Source organism: Bolinopsis microptera, chromosome 10, assembly GCF_026151205.1.
Source record: "Bolinopsis microptera isolate Bmic1 chromosome 10, MBARI_Bmic_1.0, whole genome shotgun sequence".
Classification (NCBI taxonomy): Eukaryota; Metazoa; Ctenophora; class Tentaculata; order Lobata; family Bolinopsidae; genus Bolinopsis; species Bolinopsis microptera.
The window spans coordinates 8,788,113-8,802,377 of record NC_087081.1 but is presented as its reverse complement, the minus strand read 5'-3'; the positions used below and the strand labels follow the sequence as shown (position 1 = coordinate 8,802,377).

The 14,265-nt window shown below is 39.1% G+C and overlaps 1 protein-coding gene across 1 annotated transcript in view; it reads right to left on the bottom strand.

The window, feature by feature from the left end:
• Window positions 1–8,856: 8,856 nt before the first annotated feature.
• LOC134821589 (hemicentin-1-like) overlaps window positions 8,857–14,265 on the bottom strand; it is a 41,024-nt gene continuing 35,615 nt past the window's right edge. The window contains exons 55-63 of the mRNA XM_063832290.1: window positions 13,979–14,167; window positions 13,550–13,765; window positions 13,222–13,377; window positions 12,625–12,758; window positions 12,111–12,265; window positions 11,221–11,309; window positions 10,785–10,909; window positions 10,317–10,430; window positions 8,857–9,906 (exon numbers count right to left, since the gene is read on the bottom strand). Coding sequence (XP_063688360.1) covers window positions 9,633–9,906; window positions 10,317–10,430; window positions 10,785–10,909; window positions 11,221–11,309; window positions 12,111–12,265; window positions 12,625–12,758; window positions 13,222–13,377; window positions 13,550–13,765; window positions 13,979–14,167 — 1,452 coding nt within the window. The 3' untranslated portion in view covers window positions 8,857–9,632. The remainder of the gene's footprint in view (window positions 9,907–10,316; window positions 10,431–10,784; window positions 10,910–11,220; window positions 11,310–12,110; window positions 12,266–12,624; window positions 12,759–13,221; window positions 13,378–13,549; window positions 13,766–13,978; window positions 14,168–14,265) is intronic.

The following is a 14,265-nucleotide window of genomic DNA, read 5'->3' as shown; positions in this document are numbered from 1 at the left end:
ACCTGTCATTCCGCCCTATCTGCTATAGGCATATTTTTAATCGCCATAATATGTTCAATGTTAAATCAATGTGTTTAACTTAATAAATACAAAAGCCTGAGCGAGGTACCGTTCCCAGGTAAATTCATCTTTGCAAGTTGAATTTGCGTTTCTGAAACCACTCTCTGCACTGGTAATTGTATTTAAAAGGGAACACAAAATGATGTACGTGACCAAAATTATTCCCCGCGCGACGCAATTAGATTCTCTTTCAACATTAAGTTTCAGTTTCTGGGTAATTCGCGCGTAAAATCATATTTGCACGTGTGCGTTCCATGTTCTCAGAATTAGGCAACGGTAAGTTTAATCTTTAACTTTAACTGTTTTGAAACAGGTGCTGTTATTTCATGCTGGGAATCCCAAAAAGTGCTTGATCGGCCAGTTCATCATTGTGTCTTGCTAAATACTTGGTTAGTTTCATTATGCTTCGACTAATCATCACTGTTGGATTGGGGATGGTCCGATGGTATTCAACTGTTGAGGGCCTACTGCAACAGCCATTGATACGCTTATAGTTATCAGACAGCAACTAACTGATATCCAATGGGTCTCAGCCATAGAACAATACAGGCTCAACGGTGGCTCGGAAAAGTATAATCTTCATGGTCTTATATATGATTTTGGTCTATTAGAACGAGTTTGAAGCCAAGATCACGACCTTCTATGACTTTTGCACAACACAGCTTCAATATAAGTAATGACAAACAGGTAGCGTATTCCCTTGCATAACTCCTGCAAGAATGAATTTTTCCATAGTGTCGAATCAGCCTAACTTATGGCTAGTCTTATCAGTTAATTGCTTTTGCGTCGGTTTAAACAGCTCTCACTGTGTAGCAGATAATATACTCGTGTATATTAAACTGGCCCTGCGTGTACATTGTACATCATGGTTAACAAATACTTGGAGAATCTTGACAATGAAATAGCGTTGAATTACTCTACACTCAAATTCAGATCAATGTATGCTGAACAGATTTTGGGTGCTCAGATTATGCTACTCAACGATATGCGTCAAGCGGCAGGTGTTCAGAAATCCAATGTGTTACGTAAAGAAACGCTCAACAAGCCTCAGATCACCAAGGCTACGCTGTGTGATTGGATGGAAACTTTTATCGACATTCTCGACAGTTATTGTTCACCGCTGTTGTTTTCAGCCACCAAACTACAAGATGAAATCGACCAACTGAAGGACGAAAAGATTGCAGATCAGAACACTGTGATTAAACTGCAAGGACAATTGCTTGAGAAGAAAAGTGAAGATTTGACCTCTGTTCAGACGACAGTGAAAAGCGAACTCAAAGCCTGGTCGTCAGTTGTGAAGAATTCATGCAGCAAGGCGCTAGCGCCTAAGAAAATGAAAGCTGCTCTGAAACGTGCCTCCGAGGAAGAGGATCGTAGTCAAAATCTGGTCATCTACGGTCTACCAGAAAAGAGTGAAGAAATCCTGGAAAAGAGAGTGCTTGAGGTACTAGAAAACATAGATGAGAAACCTCGAATCGTTTCCTGCTGTAGGATGGGGAGAACTGTATCAGATGGAGGACCAGCCGTTAAACCTATCAAGTTCACTCTCAGCGGCTCAGATCATGTGCGGCAAGTGTTGAGCAAAGCGAGAAAACTAAGAGAAGTGGAGGGGTATGACTCAGTGTACATCAGCCCCGACCGATCAGCCGAGCAGAGAGCTGCCTTCAGGAAGTTAGCTCTTGAAGTTAAGCAGAAACGGGAATTGGAGCCTCAGCGAGTTCATGTTATAAGGAACAATAAGATCGTAAGCTCCGAGAAGGACTGATGGGATATGATTTTTTATCAACATATTATTTAATTGATTTTCATTTACCAGGGACTAGGCTTGTGCGGTGTGGTTTCGACTACAATTTTACTGCGTTCTGGTTTCCCTTTGAAATTTACATACATCTGTCCTTTAGAGATCGCAATCAGTTATATTTTGTTTTTATTTTGCGCCACATGCTATATTGTATGTAAATTTTGAAAAGATTTTCATAAAAAAATGGGCCTTGGAATACTATACGGATACCGTAGGCATGCTGTCAGTATGTTCATCAGAATACCCCGAGCGGGTCTCTCTCAACTGATAAGGATCATGCGGTTGAGAGTTTTGCTGACAATTGATGATGGTGATCCATTTAATGTAGTTGTCAGCCTCGGTGAGATTTCCTATTTTGGACATTGGGACAATATTGATAATCCGCCATGCATGAATGGGCGGGAGCATCTCCAATCTCCATCCACAATACTAATAGCAGTAGCACGGCTAAACAGATTAAGGATTATATTGTCAATATCTAATCTTTTTAGGATATCGGGTTCCACACAGTTGATGTCATTGTCAAAGAGTCAAAGTATGAGTATTTACTTTGATAGACACCCGGCTTAGTTGTAGTGAACGTACGGAACGCTCACTAAAAATATTTTGTGAACGCGTTCGCTAAAAGATTTTAACGTTCGGAACATATAAAGGAACGTTAATCAGATTTAAAATATTAACACGTCGACACGCCATCGTTTCCCGCAATTTTACATGTTCTAGATGAGCTAAAAGAGTTTTAGCGCGCATGCATGCACGTTTCAGGCCCTAAAACTCCGCTAGTGTTTCTGGATAGAAGTCGACTATTTATGCTCAATTCTCGAGCCGATAATAGTCTTGCTTAAATTTTCAGACAATAGTCTTAAGATTCCTGTTGGTTTCATCGGTGTAATTTATTACAAATATTATCTGTTCACCTTAAAGTTAGCAAATTTTGCTTTTCGCAATTTAAACTATAAAAGCGATATGGTTAGTCTTGCCAACAAAAGGTGGTTCGAGCTCCATTCCCCCCTACATTCAGTAGGGTTTTGTGTTCACCCGGCTTGTATATCAGGGATATGATCAACACACGAATCAGGATGTCTGGAAGGAGTTTCTAGATGTCATGGACACGTGGTGTGACGGTGCAACAAAGAAGAAGATACTTTCGAAGTACACGTTCTACCGAGAGAAAAGAGGCTTATTCTCTACTGACGCTGCCTCAAGTTTTAGCCAAGATTCTGACGGTCCAGTCTCTTGGTGGAGCAACTTCGGTTGCGAGGTACCCGAACTCGCAACTACAGAGTTTTGCAATGAAAGCGCTGTCGCAATCGACATCAGCCTCACCCTGTGAGACGAATTGGAGCTTGTACGACTGGACGATTAACAAAAAAGAAACCGCCTCACAGTTAACAAGCAGCGAGACCTTATTATATATTTATGTTAACGCAAGTTTGCGTCTTATGAAAAATTCACGAATTAAGGAGCAATAATTTCATTATTATTTGCTTATTGCTATACTAGTGACTTATTTTTATTCATTATTGTTTATTTACTGTCTAATTCCGACAACATAGTTTTATCTCATTGTATCCATTTAAAGTTAAAAACGGACATCAAAATGAACGCTCGGAGCCCGGAGGCATTCAAACGTTTACGTACGGGCGTTGACTTGAACGTAAATGGGCAGACTATTTAAGGTTAAACGGGTATTAATATATGTACGCTATGCCCTAGCTGGGGCCTCTTCTTAGACTCTCAAGCGTTCAATTTGAATTTTTGTCCATTCAAAATTAAAATTAAATAAAGTTCAATAAGATAAACTTATCATTGCTGGTTTGATTTTGGAACCTTCTCTAGACCTAGGTAGTAATTTTGGATTCCTAAGTTATGTGCGAGAATAGCTTCCCAGTCCCGCGTCAAAGTGATTCATAGATTATCCTTATTTTTAAGGGAATCGTTAGGTATTCGTATACTTATAGTATAGTTTTACTATTACACGTACGTGACCAACATTATTCCCCGCGCGATGTAATTACAAATTAGATTCTCTTTCACTTTCAGTTTATTTCAAAAACAGATTCGCGCGTTAAATATATTCAGTTTGCGCGCTTTTGGTACTCCCAAAAGTACGTCAAAATGCAACTGTGAATTGCATTATTATAAATTTATAGTCATACGTAATAGGCTCCATGTCATTGTCCACAGGACTGGTCACCGTTAACCTTATTTAACTTAAACTGGTTGGAAAACGCGGATGTGTTATGAAAAATAATGTTTATCGCTTTGCCATTCGGCACGCGGATACCGATAAGACGATAAAACAGTTATCGAATTTTATACCTTTACCTAAGGCTAATGGTAATGCAACGCTAATGGAATACCTTGATCAGAAAGAAGTAAGAACTTTTGGCAAGTCTAACAACCACGGAAATTTTCAGCGACATCAACGCTAAAACCGGAAAAGATTTTCACTTCAAGATCTACTAAGAGAAAGTAATGACATGTCGGTGGGGATCGCGACGTGATACAAATAGTATAGTATGGTATCTACCTTAAGTTATGGAACTGCTGAAGGTAATTCTTTAGAAGGCGTACATCTCGATCCCGGGGTGCGGATAGAAGAAAAACATAATATATAGTCTTGGACACTTATAACTAGCTGATAGCACAGACTACGTTTTTGTTAGAAAGAATTAGGGTCCGCAGGAAACCATTGTAAACTGAGAACACAGAAGATGGCAGTCAGGATAAATTTTATGTCTGTCATGTACAATATATAATTATAGGAGAAACAATATTGTATAGAGAATATGTTATAGAAAGATATCATGTACATAAAGGTAAGTATACTTATTAGTAGTTGTGGAACACAACAAGAAAATTGAGAATAATCTTGTGCGAGGGTAGGGACCCAATGTCGTTTCTAACCCAAATAAACTTTATAAAGGAGGCTTCTCATCAGTAGCCGCACCTCCTTACTCAGTTTCTGAACTGGAATTCTATGGGCTTCCAGACTGCCAGACCGAGTATTACCATCCCATCCTTCTAGAGTTCATCACAAGTAGCACCCACCTTGAAGATATTTGACACCCAGACACACCCCATTGGCGAACAAACTTTGGATATAATCTTACATGCTCCCGAAGGAATCCCTGGTTTATGGTCTTTCTCATCGTCACCAGCACTTTCGCTAGAGTCACCAGCCCTTTCACTGGAGTCATCAGCCCAATCACTGAAGTGTATAGAAGTAAAGTTGTGTATTAGATCAATTTCTAATTGGTCTAACATTTAAAACTAATTCGTGCGTAAAATCAAATTCGCACGTGTGCACTTAATGCAGTTCTGGTCACGTACCGGTAACTTTAGGCTTTAACTTAAACTGTTAGGAAAATAGATGTGTACATGAAATATAGTACCGTAGAATGGGGGAACTTCGCCTTGTTTTACAGCTATTTCATGTTATTTAGAAAATACGACACGAGTACTTGAAAAAGTTTATAGCTCATATGAACAGGATTGGTAAAGCAAATGTTTTCGTATGAACCACATCAGCCAGGCATAAATAGTCAGCTAGATTGGTTCCACTGAAATCAGGGCGAAGTTACCCTGCAATACGGGGTAACTTCGCCATTCTGAAACTATACCATATTCGGTGCTAAGCACCATACCACTTGAAACTCAATTATATTTCCTTGATATACCTGCCAATTTTACTTATCTAGCTCTAGCCTGCGTGTTACAATGGGCAATTTGGTCGCCGGGGTAACATCGCCATGCTGTGGGTAACATCGCCGGGATGAAGTAGAAATGTAGTCGAACTTCGCCAATACACGTGCGTGACTTTGCCAGCCGCGCGTGAATTTCGCGCCAAACTCCGCCAAACAAATGGGATCAGAAGATCAGGGTAATTTCGCCACACACAAATTTGAAAACTTTATAATATCAGTTGTGTGCATCTGATGCACACAACTGATATTATAAAGTTGAGAATTTAGTCAGCCATGATGCACTGCATCATGGCTAACTAAATTCTCAAGTATGAGTTTGACTCTGACTCCACCCTTGGGAGTCTAAAAGATACTGACCCCTCACTAGATGTAGAGGTAATAAACCTAGGCGAAGAGGAGCAAGAGTGCCCCAGCACTCCAGCAACAAGTTCGAGCATCGGTATCCCAGCAAGCTCAAAGAGGAAACCCTCGTTGGAGGTAAAGAACGAGAGGCAGAGAAATTCTCCTACCTCATCATTTCAACCCAAGGCAACACATAGGGAAGAACTGTTCCAGGATCGGGCAGAAGAGCTTCATCAAGCAAGAATGGGGATTCTGGCAATTCAGCAAATTGAGATGCAGCAAATGCAAATGCAGCAGGCTAAAAGGCACGAACTTTGGTTGGAGATTCTAAGGGTCCACAGGGACAACCTGGTACCAACGGCCACCTCTACCGATCTGCCTTTCTCGGCTGGCCTTCTCGCGGAGCTTGAGAATGGAGACATAACGGATTTATCGTAATTTTTATTATTTTTATTAAGATTGTTTTTAAACGCTACTACTACTTTTACTCTTGAAACACTATGGTTTTTCTTTGTTCCACACGGCACTAGTACTAGTATTAAATAATAAACTTCAGATTTTAACGATTACATTTACTCATCAAACTATTTTAATTTTTGTGAGGGTCAAAAGTATCAAAACTCGTGTCGGAAATATCAAACACATGATGTATATGTGTGACTGCTACGTATGTAAACTGTGAAAGTAATATTTTAAGTAGGAGGTCTGTAGTTTAAGGTTGATATAGGTGTACCTTAAAAATATCCGTTTTAAGTGTGAGTTTAAGTACCAACTTAAGCGTGAGTTGATTTGGTGAATACCAAATTTAAGGGATTTTAAGTGTCACCCTTAAAAATTAAGGGTGACACTTAATCGTGAATTTGGTGAATACCATTTTTAAAATTAAAGTTGCCACTTAAACTCCTTTTTAAGTGCGACCTCATACTTAAAACGCTGTTTAAGTATGACCTAAAGGTTGGTGAATACGGGCCTAAGACTATAAATATCTAAAAAGTCAGTTTCACGAACTGAAGTATTATTTTTATTAGTAATCATCTCTGGAGGATATATTTCATTTAAAACTCGTTCTAATAGACCAAAATCATATATAAGACCATGAAGATTATACTTTTCCGAGCCACCGTTGAGCCTGTATTGTTCTATGGCTGAGACCCATTGGATATCAGTTAGTTGCTGCCTGATAACTATAACTATAAGCGTATCAATGGCTGTTACAGTAGGCCCTCAACAGTTGAATACCATCGGACCATCCCCAATCCAACAGTGATGATTAGTCGAAGCATAATGAAACTAACCAAGTATTTAGCAAGACACAATGATGAACTGGCCGATCAAGCACTTTTTGGGATTCCCAGCATGAAATAACAGCACCTGTTTCAAAACAGTTAAAGTTAAAGATTAAACTTACCGTTGCCTAATTCTGAGAACATGGAACGCACACGTGCAAATATGATTTTACGCGCGAATTACCCAGAAACTGAAACTTAATGTTGAAAGAGAATCTAATTGCGTCGCGCGGGGAATAATTTTGGTCACGTACATCATTTTGTGTTCCCTTTTAAATACAATTACCAGTGCAGAGAGTGGTTTCAGAAACGCAAATTCAACTTGCAAAGATGAATTTACCTGGGAACGGTACCTCGCTCAGGCTTTTGTATTTATTAAGTTAAACACATTGATTTAACATTGAACATATTATGGCGATTAAAAATATGCCTATAGCAGATAGGGCGGAATGACAGGTTCAGCAACGCCCAGGAATTACAAGCAGCAAATTCTGCTACTGCTAGTGCTATCACGGAGAATCAAAGCAAATATTATAGTGGTACCGTGGCATGTCCATTCTTGGTCAGCGTTGTATAGGTTGCATGGATAAGTCCCTGCTTGCTGTTGGCGTTGCTGCGGTGATGCTAGCTGGAACAATTGTCGGAGAACTCTTTGGCTTCGTACTCTCTTCACTTCTTTCTTTGCACAAAACTGTTTAATCCGTGGGAGGCCCTGTTATTCAAATAAAGTTCTGAACCGTCAATCAAGCGTTTAGTTCTAAAACTGGTTATGGAAATTGTAGTTTTGTAGCCTTCTCATAACTATCGTCCTATCGAACTGATGATCAATAAACATCACGCGGTTTGCTACAATCAAGTTAATATAAGGGGTCGTTTATATATCAGCAGATGGGTCTTCCAAATTGCAAATGATTACGATTGACCATATGATATTGTAATTTTGGCACAATAGCACAATACTAATAGCGATACCCGGATTTAACATTTAAACAATTTGTAATCGTATTGCCATGCAGTGTTTGTGTAACTCAAGTTAGTAATCGCTTTTCTTGTCAAAAAGTTAATATTTATTTCCTTCGATGGTAAATTATTTTGTCCTAAATTCATATATTTTCTAATAATATAAAATTGGTTTAAGACCAATACAATGTCAATAAGTCATGTGGCATGTAAGGCGCCAAAGACAAATTGCTAAAAGGCGCGGCGCAACTGCTGAAAACTGCCACAAACTGCCACTAACTGCCACTAACTGCCACTAACTGACACTAACTGCTACAAACTGCCACTAACTGCTGCAAACGGCGCGCGCAGTGCGTGGGCGCGATTGTAGCAGTTAGTGGCAGTTAGTGGCAGTTTGTAGCAGTTAGTGGCAGTTAGTAGCAGTTAGTGGCAGTTTGTGGCAGTTAGTGGCAGTTTGTGGCAGTTAGTGGCAGTTAGTAGCAGTTAGTGGCAGTTTCTTTGCACTTAGCTCCTCCTGTGCCCCCCCCCCCTTGTCTCCCTCGTTCACGGTATAACTTAAAAGAAAAGAAGTTATAGAATATATTTATTAAGCTCTTTTTGCTAAGTTTTCATCGGAATTTCAATTAAGGACTATCACCCACGTGATTTTAGTAATAGTATTGAGAATTATGTGTTAAACTAAATGATACTCTCATGATTATTGGATAAAAACAAATAAAAACACTGTAGGAACAATATTTTGCCATATAACTTAGAATGATCTCGGTTCTCGCATAATTTAATATCTGTCAAGCTACACGAGTATAATTATATAGCAAATGTTAATAAAAAACCCTTTCCAATGTCAAACGTAAATGTTCATGTGTTTGTTTGTTGTATAATATTGTGAACAACTATTTGATATTATTATCATATCATCTGCGACTGAGTGATGTATTCATAAATACCATAAAAATCAGTAATTACAAACCTTCTGACGAAATATAATATTAATAAAGCTACAAGTACAATCACAAATCAACCTTCAATAAGAGACGTGTCTTTTGTTAAGTAGTGTGGACATGAAAGTAAGGAATGACATCTTATAGTTATATCAATATGGCCATTGCGTGTTAACTATAAAGTGAACGAGAATTGTTTTTATTTTACGTTTCATGTTACATGATAAACAAAATTCCGAATTCGTAATTTTTGACAAACAGTTTGAGTCAAACAGATCGACTTGAAAATCGAAAATAAAATAAATTTTATTTGACGATAAAACTTTAGAAAGGCAGTCTGCTGTATTTACAATGTAGTGCTCAGGATTCACTTTCACAAAATAAACAAAATTTAATCTGATATAGATAGAGCTCTACCTCAACAAGGCTTACTCTTGGTAACTGAACCCGATCCACGACGCGGGTATTCCGCATCTAATCTCATATCCTCAGACGAAACACGCACCTAAAGGTAAACTATTTTCTGCTGATATCATATCTGAGAGAAGCGTGCCGCTGAGGGATTATCGATCACAAAACCGTCCTCTCCAGCCAAATCTCTGGGCAATGGTGTCCTCTGATTGTTATCCCCACTAAATCTATCGTCGTCATACTGACTATTGTAACGGTCTCTGTCGTCGTAGCGATCGTTGCCATAATAACGGTCGTCGGGGAACTGGTCGTCGTACGGCGACTTTTTCTCGTTGTACTGCTCTTTGCTGTAGGAGTCAGCGTAGCTGGGATCGTATTCGTCGTCGTACTTTTGCCTGGTATTGGAAGATCTGTTATTCTCCTGTTCTTGGCTTATTCTCAAGAAATATAAAAAGTGAAAACAGTCACTTAGTGCATAATAACCTTATCTAAAGATTAGTAACGAAGTAATAGCCAGGTTACTAGCTAACAAGAACTAAGAAGTAATTTAGTATCCACTCAGTCAGAATCTCTGAACCTGCAGTTGTTAACCTAGTGACCAAAAATTAACCTGGTCCCAAACCGATTAGATTAGCAATCAAGCAGTACTGTTACCAACATGTACCCAACTTTAGCAAATGTTAACATTGACCAAGTGTTGCGAACAGTTTATATCTTGCTAACTTACCAATATTTACTAAATATTTGTTTTATTAATAATTATTTTACTTTTAATAACTTGAATAAACTGATAATGAGAACTGACCTAGGTTTAGTATTAGCAAATTGTGAGTTATCCGAGGGTTGTCTGGCTCTCAGTTCGCTCATCCTCACATCTTCAGGCCTGTAGTTGTCTTGTCTACTGTTTCTTGAGCTGTACCTGGGTAACAGTGATTAGGGGTCGTTCACATATAACGTAATCATTTTTTGGAACATTTCACCCCCCCGGCCCCTCCGTAATCAGTTGTACACATAGCTATTGTGTCAAAATTATACTAGCGTAATCATTCGGAAACCCCCCCCCCCTCAGCTGATTACGTTATATGTGGACGACCTTTAATAGCTTCCACCTTGAGTCTTTGTTGTGGTGAAATTCACTCTTTTGGTTTTATACGTAACGAACAAGTCGAGTGCCATTAAATAAAAAGCCCCCCCCCCCCTCCGTTGAGGAACTGGAAAAAAGTTTCCTTTTTGTTGATGTTCAAACTAAGTGGTTCCGAGTGGTTAAAAATACCTTTCACTGCCCTGAGGTGGTGCTACCACGGGGTTGTTAAGTACCAGAGACCCGCTATCTCCTGGTCTACGTCCAACTTCTCGTGCTATGTACGGCATCGGGCTGGTCTTTTCTTCTTTAAGGGGCTGAAACATTCGGTCATATTAGGCGAGATCATTTGGTATAATTATACAGCTTTTCATTATTATCTAACGTGAACGAGAAAATGTCTGTGATGTTCACAAGATATAATAACCATAAGATGAGGTAAGGTCAGAATCAATGAATTATATCAAGAGAAGATTAAAAAAAATGATATCATTGGATCAAGATAAAACCAAGGTGGGATAGGTTTTACATCTAAATTATAAGAAAAAGATAAAATCAAAATAAGATAGGATCAGGATAAAAACAAAGTGCAATCACGCTGCACTGCAAGATAAGATACCATGCATACCTTGGGTACCTGTTTCTTCCATATAAAGTAGTAGAACATTAGAAAGAAGAAGCACATCAAGAGGAATACTACTCCCCCCGTTATTGTACCTGTAAAGTAAATAGAAATCTAGTTAGAACTTCAAGTATGTGACATTTATAATTCTTACTCACTGAAGAATTGAAGGCGATGAGAAGTGCAAGATTCTGTCTGAAATAACCAACTATTTCCTACATAGCATTTGAAAAACTTCTCAGATTAGTAAAATCAGCCATAACTTAAGTTTTATGATACAATTACAAAGGTAAAAGTTGACGTCACTGAAATAGCTATAGTAGTGTGACGTCACTGAAATACTAGTGTGACGTCACTGAAATACTAGTGTGACGTCACTGAAATACTAGTGTGACGTCACTGAAATACTAGTGTGACGCCACTGAAATACTAGTGTGACGTCACTGAAATACTAGTGTGACGTCACTGAAATACTAGTGTGACGTCACTGAAACAGTTATGTGATGTCACTGAAATACTAGTGTGACGTCACTGAAATACTAGTGTGACGTCACTGAAACAGTTATGTGATGTCACTGTAACAGTTATGTGGCACTGTAACAGAAGAGTGACGTCATTGTAACAGTAGTGTGACGTCACTGAAATAGTAGCGTGACGTCACTGAAATAGTAGTGTGACCTCACTGTAATAGCTTAATAGTAGTGTGACGCCACTGAAATAGTACTGTGTCGTCACTGAAACAGTTATGTGATGTCACTGTAACAGTTATGTGGCACTGTAACAGTAGTGTTACGTCATTGTAACAGTAGCGAGACGTCACTGAAATAATAGTGTGACGTCATTGTAACAGTTATGTGGCGTCATTGTAACAGTTATGTGGCGTTGCTGTAACATACCTGCGACCCATACCCTCAGATACACAGGTTTCTTAGGAGTCCTGAAGCTGGCCTGAGCGCTCTTCTTAGAGGTGCCAATCCAGTTCTCAGCCACAATGCTCAGAGTGAAACTAGTGTTCTCGTCTAGGGACGTTATCCGGGCATACCTGTCATTCCTGGGGTGATTGTTAAATTATCTGTGAGAGTTTGTGGAACTAGATATTATTTAAGTGAGAAAGAACATGCGAGTGTATACTAAAAAACAACATAACATGAACGAAATAGTACAAATAGAATAGTATTGTGAAACGATTTAGTATTGGCGGCTGAGATCTCTGATAATAATCAAAATAGAGGGCCTTACGGGATTTCTACTTGAACTTTGAACATACTTTATAAAACGTATTTTTGACCGTACGGCGTAGAATCAATTAAAAGTGGTCCGGTAATGAGCGGATTGATTCATATGTATTTTGATTGGCTGAACTTAAAGAAACCACCAACCAATTCTAAATCAGCGCACCAAAGCACAAACCTGTTAGGTATCTTGTAACTGCTGCCCTCACCCCCATCAATCTGGCTGTTTAAGTAGATAGTAAAGGTATCAATACCAGTCAAACCATCATCAAGCAGCTTCCAGTTAACCTCTATCGTGTGCCAGTCAACCACCTGCGGTTTTAGATTACTTGATATTTACATTACACTTTACAGTAGAGAGTCAGAGTACTAAAAAGGGTAGAGTAGGCAGACACCAGTCGAACTTGCTTAGGACTATTCAATTTGATTTAGGTAGTAGGAACATTCCATTTGTAAATACAGACGATTTGTACAATTTAAGACTTTTAGCCTCTGATAGAGCGGGATGGAAGAAATTGTTATAGCTTGTGTATCAGTATTTATTTTTTTTGGCTACTTATCAGATCTTTAAGATGTTCATTTATTTTCTATTTTTGATTTGAATAAAGTTATATAATATGATATTTTGAATTATATATTTAATAATATTTAATAACAAAGAAGACCCTGTAGACACTTTGATAACAATCAATCGTGCAACAGAAAGTATGTCAATGGGTCCCCCCCTCCTCAATGGGTCTAAACTAGATCAAGCCTCCATTTTAGCAGACAGTACCTTGACAACAGGTGTCTCCATGATGTTAGGAACTGATTTAGGTCTAGTCCTCGCTTCCTCCCAGCTGGACTTCTCTCCTTCTCCTTCCTCTGTAAATGCAGAAACAGCCAGCTCGTACGTGAACCCTTCTTCTAGACCAGTCACGTTTTGGTACAACTGTAACAGTCAGCTTGTTAATACTACTAGATTCAGCAAATTAATATCGTCTTAATTCTTATGCACTACAGCTTGTTATGAAGTAATTACTCCACATTGAACAGTCTGTAATTGCACTTAAATTCTAAACTACAACTCTACATCTAAAAGTAACAGCTCATTACATCATTACCCTGTTGAAAGGAGCAGTGACTCTGGCAGCCACATCGTTGAAACTGTTGTCCAGTCTGTAATACACGTAATAACCCATAATCTGTCCGTTAGTGATGGTAGGAGCGCTCCATTTCACCAGGATAGCGTCTCTTCCACTGCCGTCTCGGTTGGTGATAGTTGGAACTCCTGGTAGTCCCGTCTGCGTCTTCGCTGCTGTCGCTTCTGATTTCTCGCTCTGGCAATGAGAATCGTGTGATTTTATGGTATTGATGCAGTGTAAGTGTTCGGCTGCTTTGCTGTGATTTATGTAATCATTACAATGATGTATTATCATAATATCATGATAATATAAAGCAAGGTTAGTTTTGAAGTTTAGAAAGGTAGAGATATTCTTGAGAGTAATACACCCCGCTTAGCTGACATAAACCAAGAAACGCTGGAAAGTTACCTGCAGCCCAAGCTCGTTGACAGTGAGCATTGAGAAGATATAGGGCTCCCCCGGGTTAAGATCAGATATCCTAATATTAACAGCAGCCGAGTCAGCCGTGACACTTCCCTGACTTTGTCGCCTTTTCCGGCTTAGCACGCCTTGCTTCGTGCCGATATTGTAGTCGCTGGTGTTTCGGGCGTAGAAAATCTGGGGTACACAGTAATAGCTACAGTCAAATCAGGATGATTGCCCTTGTGATCACAAAGAGTGTATTAGGTATTTATTTACCAGACAACATCTTCTTC